Source organism: Oxyura jamaicensis, chromosome 4, assembly GCF_011077185.1.
Source record: "Oxyura jamaicensis isolate SHBP4307 breed ruddy duck chromosome 4, BPBGC_Ojam_1.0, whole genome shotgun sequence".
NCBI classification, from domain to species: Eukaryota; Metazoa; Chordata; class Aves; order Anseriformes; family Anatidae; genus Oxyura; species Oxyura jamaicensis.
Window position 1 is genome coordinate 36,572,933 of NC_048896.1, and position 9,000 is coordinate 36,581,932.

Genomic DNA, 9,000 nt, shown 5'->3' on the forward strand with positions numbered 1-9,000 from the left:
AAATCAGATGCTTTGTTTCTCGCTGAAGGGTAAGTTACAAGCTGGCATCCTCAGTAAGAGATTTCTGGACTTAGAGTTAGAATTATGTGTATTTGAACTTGCTGTCACCAAAAGATCTGCAGTTCATTTTGGATGTGAGCTGAGGGACAGGACAAGTTACCACGTGCCATGTAAGTTACAGTGAAACACTCTGCCCATTTTTAACATGGATTTCATAGCTTTGAGCTTTTTATCCACCTGCAAGTTAGAACAGAGCACCTCAGCTAGTCTAGGTTCTCCCTACAGTCTGTGGGTAACTTCCAAAAGGACGAGTTGTCCGATCCCAAAACTTGCTTCCCTGTAAGGAAGATGAATGGATTATCCTGTGAGTTATTGAAGTATCCTTGGTAACCAGCTAATGTTAACTTTGAGATAGCAGAATTAGGTGTAATGAATTCCGCTCCTACTCTGTAGTAAAGGCAGTGCAACAGAGGGTTCTCATATTGCCACAGCCTTTGGCAGTCAGAACTTCAAAAATCTCAGCTGCCAGGACTCAAAGGCTTGTCCTCAGAGCGCTGACGTTGCTACGAGTTGTTAAGGTTGACAGTGTGTTGTGCTTTCTCTGCACGTTTACTTATTGACTTTTCCTAGTGTCATGCAGCAGATCCGTTTTGCCAACGAAGAACCAAAGGAGCCAGATTTTCTCTAGCACTGAGCATGAAAAAAAAACATGAAATGCATCTCATCAGCACCCGATATTCCCAGTTCTGCATCTTTGGGGCTGAGCTAATAGTGAAGTATCTAACAGAGAATTTTGGGTGTCTTTGAATTAAAATAGAGCCTAACTAGAAAGTGCATTGTCCAGAGATGTTACCAAGTTTGAATTCTTTGCCTGGAATTTGCCAGTTTGCCAAAAAAGAAAAAAAGTACCAGTACATAAAGGCAGACACATTTTAATGAGCAAATTATTATTTTTTAAAATATCAAGGAATTGTTGTGTCATCTTTCGGTTCATTAGTTCAGCTTAATGCAATATCGGAGAGGAAGTGTCATTTTGTCCTTTGTCCTTTCAATATAGTGTAACACAGAAGTTATTTTGTTTTAGAGCTATCTTACAGAACATGGAAAAAATAGTTAATTTCCCTGCCCATATTTCAGCAGCATATCCTTTCCAAACTACCAACTTTCTGTCTGTCTTTGCAATCTGGCTGCAATCCATCTGGTCTGAAAGCTGAATTTAAGAATTTAATTTAATTTGGGAGCACAGGGCTGTGAGGAATCTTTTTTTTTTTCTTTTTTTTGAAAAATAATGATTTAAAGAAATACATTTTTCAAAGGCATTATGTAGTTGCCTTTTTGAGGTTTTTGAGGACCTGTAATTCTGGATAATATCAGGGTATCTTTTAAGTCTATAGGCAGTTATGATTTTAGAGTATAAATTCATCCTGGTATTCTTCACACTGATACTTTCTTATATAGGGTCACATATATGATGTAAATTATTTTAAAATCTGCATTAAGACTGCTAAAACGAGCACTCAGATTTTGAAAAGCCAGAAATTAATTAATTAAGCTTCCTATACCACAAGTTTCCACAGTAAGATGGGCCTCATGGTGAGGCTTCAATACGTTAGAAGTGAGGTATGGAGCTGGGGTAGGGTCAGTGCTCCTACTCTAATTTCCCTCGTGGAACTGCTGCAGTGGTGAATGGGAAGGTTTACGGCAAACTCAGCTTGAGGCTTAAAACCTGCACGGAAAATTTCAGCCTGATAGTACGAGTTTTACAAGACTATGTGTCTGACTACTACAGAATCTGAATGTGGGGGTAGACAAACAGCTGAAGACAGTGTAGGTAGTATTTTCATGTCGTAAGCTACCGTGGCTATTTAGATGCAGTGCTCACCACCTTCTGTCTGTCCCTGACTTTTCTCCACAGGTGAACCATACACACATTTGCCCCTCTGTACGTGTCCCTGCTGTCAGAAACCAAGTTGGAATATCGTGTAGTTCTTCCACAGTCAGTCTCTGTCATTGTCAAAGTCAATTCAGGCTGCTGTGGTAATTCCTAAGGGTAATCAATAAATCATGTCATCACCTTCACCCCTCGTGGTGGGGGGGAAGGGAAAGAGCACTTCATCATCAAGGAAAAAGCATTCCTACCGCCATAAATAAAAGCACAAATGCAGCAATCAATCATCTAATCTGAAGCCTTAAATTTTAAACATCTTAACAAGATGTAAAGTCATGATTCAGGTGGGGATGATAATGCATACCAACATCCTCACCCCTCGGCAGATAAAAGTACTGCACAGGCCCTCACCGTACCACACTGCAGAGCGCGGCTTTCACTGAGTGCTGCTGCCTCGCTCTGTGAGACTAGCGCATGAGTAGGAGCTGAAGATTAAAGGTGAGCAGTAGCTGGTAGTAAAGACTTCATAAAATAAAATAAAAAATTGATGATAGTAAACTAGAGGGTGTTTTTCATTTCTAGTAGTTAAATTGCTGGGAAGATGGCTTCTGTCTGACTTCTGAATATTTAATAAACAGTCGGCACTCAGTCACTGTGCATGTAGCTGAAGTGTTACAACAGCGCAGAACGTGAACATGGCAAGTGCAGGTTCAAAGATCAGGATAATGGGAGTTAATAATGAAGATAATGAAGGATAATAACTAGCTCAACTGATACAGGTGATGATAGAAGCATGTATCTTTAGAAAGGAATAATAGTTGTACATTTTGAAGTTCATCAGTTTGGAAATATCCCCTAGACAGAATATGCGATAACAGTAATACAGTCTCAGAATGTTTAATGATGTGGAACAAAACTAGTCTGTGATACTCAGTTAAGGGTCACTGCTTTCAACTTGACAGCTTTCTAAGCTATGCACTTCTCTTTTCCTGACTATTAATCTCTTGGACTAATTTTCCTTCTTCTTTCTTTTCGTAGGCGTTGACTTACCAAGAAGAGCAGCTGGTCACCTGCTTGCAGAGAAAACAGCTTGTGTATCTGCTGCCGTGTCTGATGAGTCTGTAGCTGGAGATAGCGGTGTATATGAAGCTTCTGTGAAACAGTAGGTTTGAAAAATAATGCAAGCCTTTTCACCAAAAATTACACATATCTATAAGCAGTTATGTAGTATCAGCATAAGAAGCTTAGACATTCTGTACAGGTTCTGCCACCTGGCTCAGAGTGACTTTTGTTACTTACTGTTTTATATGAATTTTATGACTGCAAAGCATTTTGCTTGAATGTTTGCTTTGTTGAAAAGTGGGGATTGGAAAGATGAGAAGATCCCTAGTTGAAACACTAGTATAAATATAATCCAAGCTAGGGTTTAATATTCACACTGCACTGTGGTGGACAGCATACAAGAAGAAAAGTATTTGCTATTGTTGCTTTTTGACAAGATGTGACTTCCGTGGGATTCTTCACACTTGCTTGTATGGTGTTTTCACTCTTCTAGCAGCAAAAAGAATAAACTTTAGATTGGATAACAGAAGACTGTTGCGAACTGTGAGAGAAACTAAAATCTTTATTTTCTATCCCATTCTTGGCAAGTTCTTGACATTAAGAATTTTTTGTCCTTTGAGTATTCCGAGGGGTATTTTTGCAGGATGCTTACAAAGATGTAGATGCATGTCTTCTGTTGCCAGGCTAAATGCTTTTTTATTAGGACAGATAAAGGTGCATTATGGTATCATAAACGGGCTTTATTGCCCTCTGGTAAAGGTATTTCTACTTGTGCAGTCTTTCACAAATGAAAATGTAACAAAAATGAATTTCACTAAATAGAAAAGCACAAATAAAAAAAGGATTTGTCATGAAGTATTACAATGGCTATTCCATCTCAGCGTAGATCATGGACCCATACTTCACCCTGAATTCTGAATCCTACTATTAGTTTGGTCCCTCTGTTCAGTTAGATCTAAAGCGATTTCTTATTTATATAAAAAGGACAGCACTACTTCTTTCAGAAAGCATTTCCTTGCTGTGCGGGTGATGGAGCACTGGAATAGGTTGCCCAGAGAGGTAGCAGAGTCCTTCCTTCGAACCGGTAGTGGAGGCTTGCTTCCTTCTTTGAAGATCTTGGAGATCTTCAAAGCTGCCTGGATATGGTCCTGGGCCACCTGCTGTAGGTGTCCCTGCCTGAGCAGGGGGATTGGACCAGATGACCTTGAGGGCCATTCCAGCCTCAACCACTCTGAAAATTCAGCCTTCACTGGACTAAGTGACTACAATTGTTTGGTTTAATTCGCCATTATTGTCTTTCCACTTTCAGTTCTGAGCCACTGTGATCAGATCACTTCTGCTCTAGTTATAAGCACAGTGGATAGAAATGAACAACCATTGGGCCAAAAGCCATGGATGTTCTGTGAAGCTCTTTAGTTGTCCTCTCCAGTGACTGGAAGGATAGGTGGAGAACAGAACCAATTCTTGTCTTCTCCCTGCTATTACTCAGGAAGAGAGGAGAAGGGACGGTTGCATCCACAAAGCCTGTACACAAAAGCAAACCATTGCCATTTGTGCAAGCTAAGATTTACAGACACTAGGTTTTCTGTGATAGCTCCAGGTGTGGACGTTCTTAATTCTTACTGAGTAGGAGGAAGTAGTGAAGAGGTAATAAGTGTCTCTGTGTGATTCACTTATGTTTAGCAGAAGTACCTTTATGAGTACTCTGTATGGATTAACTTAAAATTTCTCGGTGTGCTCCTGCAGTTACAGTACAGTGATTTCCTCTGTATAGACCAGTCCTTTGTGTTGAGTCATTTAAGGCAGGGGAGGAAATAAATATACCCTATCATATTAGCCAGCTGCTAGGAAACGACTAGTAAGGGGAAACCTCTAAAGGTAGAGTCTTGAAATAACACCGTCGTGTCTTGGTAGCATATGGGATATCTGTATCATTCTCCACATTTCTTATTTTGACCACCGTTTATTGATCCCAACAGTCTGTTTTTAAAAATCATTGAAACACGTTAATACCACATCCTCATTCAAACCTCACAGAAAATGACTGGATTTTTTTTTGCCACACTGAATCTCTGTAATTCCATCCTGTACTAGAGTTGCTCTTCAGCTACAAGGAGTGAGTCCTTCTGGTTCTTTGAAGGGTTCTGAAAACAGGCTCAGAAGAAAGATCTTTCTTGTTTGCACAGAAACCTCTTCATTAGAGAGTTCCTCTTAAATGTTCTCTGAAGCAGTATTTCATATACAGTGTACGTGTGGTCTGGTGCTTATTAGAAACCTCAATTTCCAATTTTGTGTTCAGGGGGATAAAGAAGTACTAAACATATATAAAAAGTCATCCGTTTTTGTCTTGCCTGTTAGTCTGGCCTGCTTCAGTAATCAGCATAAGGCCTTTCCAGCTCATTACTGGAGTTGTCAAAACATCCAGGCACCAATTATCTTAAAACAGGAGTTGCTATTGTGTAGGCCGTGAAATTCTCATTTGGGCTGCATGCTGCAATTGTCAGCCTGTTTAGGAGAATGTATACACGTTCTGTGTGTGCGTGCCTCAATTATTGCTGAAATCTAAGTACAGTTTTCCTAACGACTGAGTATTTGCTTGTTTGCCCTAGACCAAACGAAGCCGAGGATGTTGTATATAGTGAAGATGATGCAACAACTCTCGAGGCTGTCCAGGTACAGATAGGACTCAGGTGAGTGACCAGCAAAGGGAATATTTCTCTTCCTATGGAAATGCAAATGGTGAGCTTTCCTCATATTGTCCTTTCTTTAACAGATACGACCACAGCAATTCAAGTTTTGTGATCATCATAGTCCAGCTCAGAAATCTTCCAGCGTTTTCTGTCCCCCTTGGCTCTAAAGTGTAAGTCAAACAATCACCGAGCAGTAGTGTTGAAATATGAGAGTATAATAATACTTTGTATATGTTTTCCAAAGGAATGGATTGATTTACTGCTTAACCACTCTAAAATATGTATAAAACATTTCAAACTGTAGTAGTACTTAGATTTTACAGATTCTACCAATGCTGCCGGAAAAAGAAGTTACTGGAAAATTTGCACATTAAAGTAGAATGCTTAATATTTGTGTCAGGGGCATTTTTGATGACCTGGGAAGATAGAGGTTTGTCACAGCAAAATCTGAGGCATTGATTGACATTAAAACTTTTTTTTTCTTTTTTTTTAATTAACATGAAAGTAAGCACTCACATTAAACAAAGCCAGTGAGCACTTCATCTTTCATTTGTCTGTTTACCCATCATTCTGGCCTGATGCCAATAAATTGGCTAACAAATATTAAAAGAATGCTCCAGTGAACCATCTTTAAACACAATTTTAATATACTCTATCTACTATTCCTACTTCTTTTCTAAACATTTCCTAATTGTATTTCTTAATCTACTAAAACAGCTACTTCCAGTAGACCATACAAATTGCTCAGCTACACTTAGGTGAATACCACAGCAGCATTACTGAAATTACATTACACTGCCTCTTAACTTTGGGATTGGCTTGTCAAAAGGCTGTACGCCCGCTCTCCAGGCTATACTTGATAGCCAAACAACTTAGATCTTACACTTTATCCCAAGAAGCTGAACATAATTGGGGAATAAAAGATATACCTAAATTCAGAAAGCAAAATCAGACTTCTCCCAGACCTAATATCTTCTGTTTCATTTCACGTAAAACTAATTTTTTATAATACTAACAGTACATATGAAATCACTACAGTACAGTAATACTGTTGTAACTCTGGGGAGATTTTTTTTTCACTCAAACTTTTTTGCAGAATACTTATCCTTGGCCCACTTGTTCTTCTTGCTTTAGCTAGCTTCATTGCATTCTATTCTACAGTGAGTATTGATAATATCTAAAGCCAACACCAGAAACAGGTTAGTGCGTAGGCACAGAGAAGATGCAAAACAATTACTGGTGCTCTATTCATGTGTATGAGGTGCTGTGCACTAGGTAAATAACATCAGCAAATTGCATTAGGAATGTCTTCACTCCATCAAATCACTATTAAAGTGAGACTTTCAAGTTAGGTGCTAACTCCCTTTATTCACACAGTATCCATCCATATTTGTTAAATAAATAGAATGTGGCTGCCTAACAATTTCAAGATATTTCCTCAACTGAAGTTCAGGCTTTCAGGCCGCATTCTTCTAAGTCTCACTTCATGTCTTATGAATTAGTCTTAAGCAGCTATGGCCCTAACTATTTTCTTCCATCATTTTTCTTAGTTTTCTATTTTCTTTGAAGTTTTTGTATCGTTTGCTTTTTTAAAAGATTAAAGGACATGTTGCTGCTTTTCAGTGCTGCTCACACTGTTCTAAGACCTTAGTTTTTACCTCTACCTGTTTTTTTTTTTTGTAACTAACCTTAAGATCATGTTTCCTCCTGTCTGTGACATGGTCTTCACTCTTCCCAGTACTATACCAGAGGATAAATTTGGATAGAGACAGAAATAGGTACCTCTTTTGCTACTACCATCCCAGATGCAGACATTCCTTTTGGGGAAATGCTTGTGCAAGGCATGGGGTGGGGGGGGTAATTTTTTGGCCCCTTCTCTCTTTTTCACCTATTTGATTCCACCTGTTTCATTTTCTTGCCATGCAGTCCTTTAGACGATTGGGGTAGACTTCTATCACACATCATCAGCAAGTGCTAGTTTAAATACAGGTAAAGGTTTGGTTTTGTTCCCGGCAGGTATATTAGAGTAGCAGTACTTCCATCCTCAACCGATATCAGCTGTCTGTTCCGCACAAAAGTTCATCCGGCCATGGAGACCATTTTATTCAACGAGATATTCAGAGTGGCCATTTCCCAAGTAACACTGCTCCAGAAGACGCTGAGAATAGATGTTTGTGCTGTTAGTAGAAGTCGTCGGGAGGAGTGCTTGGTATGCAGGTTTACTTCTGGCTTTTTTTGGCATGCATTTGTTTATTGTGTCTCCTCTATTTTTTGATGGTCAGGGCCACTGAAATTTCACAGTACTTGCTTCAGATTTCTTTTCTCCTTTTTATGCTTATTGATTTAATATCTAAAATACTGCCTTTCTCTGAAATTCCAGATACACCATCTAAGCCTGGATGGATGTTTTAGGAGGTGTTTTGATAATTCTAACACTGCATTACCTTTAGCTATAGACTGGTACTGCAGCTTTGCAGTTTTAGATATTAAAAATCACAAATTTAATGCAACATTACTCTAACACTATGCTTTTGTAAAAAGCTGAATGAGAGCCACAGTACGTCCCAAAAAATCATTGTGAACCCTCCTTATCAAAACTTGCCACAAAGAACAAAATTAAGCTAAATAAAGTTTTGCACATTGTTGTAGGTTATATTAAGTTCACTTTTTTTAGTCTTTGTGATCTGTAGAAATAATAATAAGGCATAACATTCATAGACCAGCCTATTTCAAACTTTCTTGTATTCTGTTGTTAATTGTGGTCATTGCCTAATCAGTGATGCTTCATTTACTTTCAGATTGCTTTTGCACTTTCTGGTGCAAATCAGCTTACTTTTTCACAGTGAGTCTGACTTAGTAACACTGTGAGATTTTTAGTTTAAACACCCTGAAGAGATGCTGAATTTCTGTAAGGGTTCATCAGACCAAATTACTGGGAATGGCCTCTCACTTCCAAAAATGCAGAAGTTAACTTAGTTCCTGGGGGATGTGTTGGCCTTTCTCAGTGTGTTAGCAGACTGAACTCATCAGCTTGACTGATGTGAAGAAAACCAAGAGGTTTCCCCTCAGGTGAAGGAACAATCAAAGAACAAAAATGCAACAGAACGTAGGATTCAAAGGTGAAGGGAAAAAAACAAAACAAAACAAACAAAAAAATCTAATCACAGGATCAAATGAAAGACTTGGGAATATGACCTGCAGCAGAAAGCCCTGGGCAACATGACCAGAGTCTTGGCAAGAGCTATGTACTCAGCCAAGTAGCTGTGAGGATGATTTGCTTTGCCAAAGAACGAAGGGTTGTAATCTCGAAGGCACAGCCCCAAACCAAGTATTTTATAATTTCCCAGAGTGCCAACTCAG

The 9,000-nt window shown here is 39.0% G+C and overlaps 1 protein-coding gene across 2 annotated transcripts in view; it reads left to right on the top strand.

Annotated features, from left to right (window-relative positions):
- The window catches only part of WWC2 (WW and C2 domain containing 2), a 99,099-nt gene that overhangs the window by 72,017 nt on the left and 18,082 nt on the right, over positions 1 to 9,000 (top strand). For both annotated transcript variants that reach the window (XR_004750769.1, XM_035326044.1), the window contains exons 12-15: positions 2,927 to 3,050; positions 5,560 to 5,640; positions 5,724 to 5,810; positions 7,657 to 7,849. Coding sequence is in view for 1 of the 2 variants with exons in the window: in XM_035326044.1 (XP_035181935.1) it covers positions 2,927 to 3,050; positions 5,560 to 5,640; positions 5,724 to 5,810; positions 7,657 to 7,849 (485 nt within the window). In the remaining variant the exon portion in view is untranslated. The remainder of the gene's footprint in view (positions 1 to 2,926; positions 3,051 to 5,559; positions 5,641 to 5,723; positions 5,811 to 7,656; positions 7,850 to 9,000) is intronic.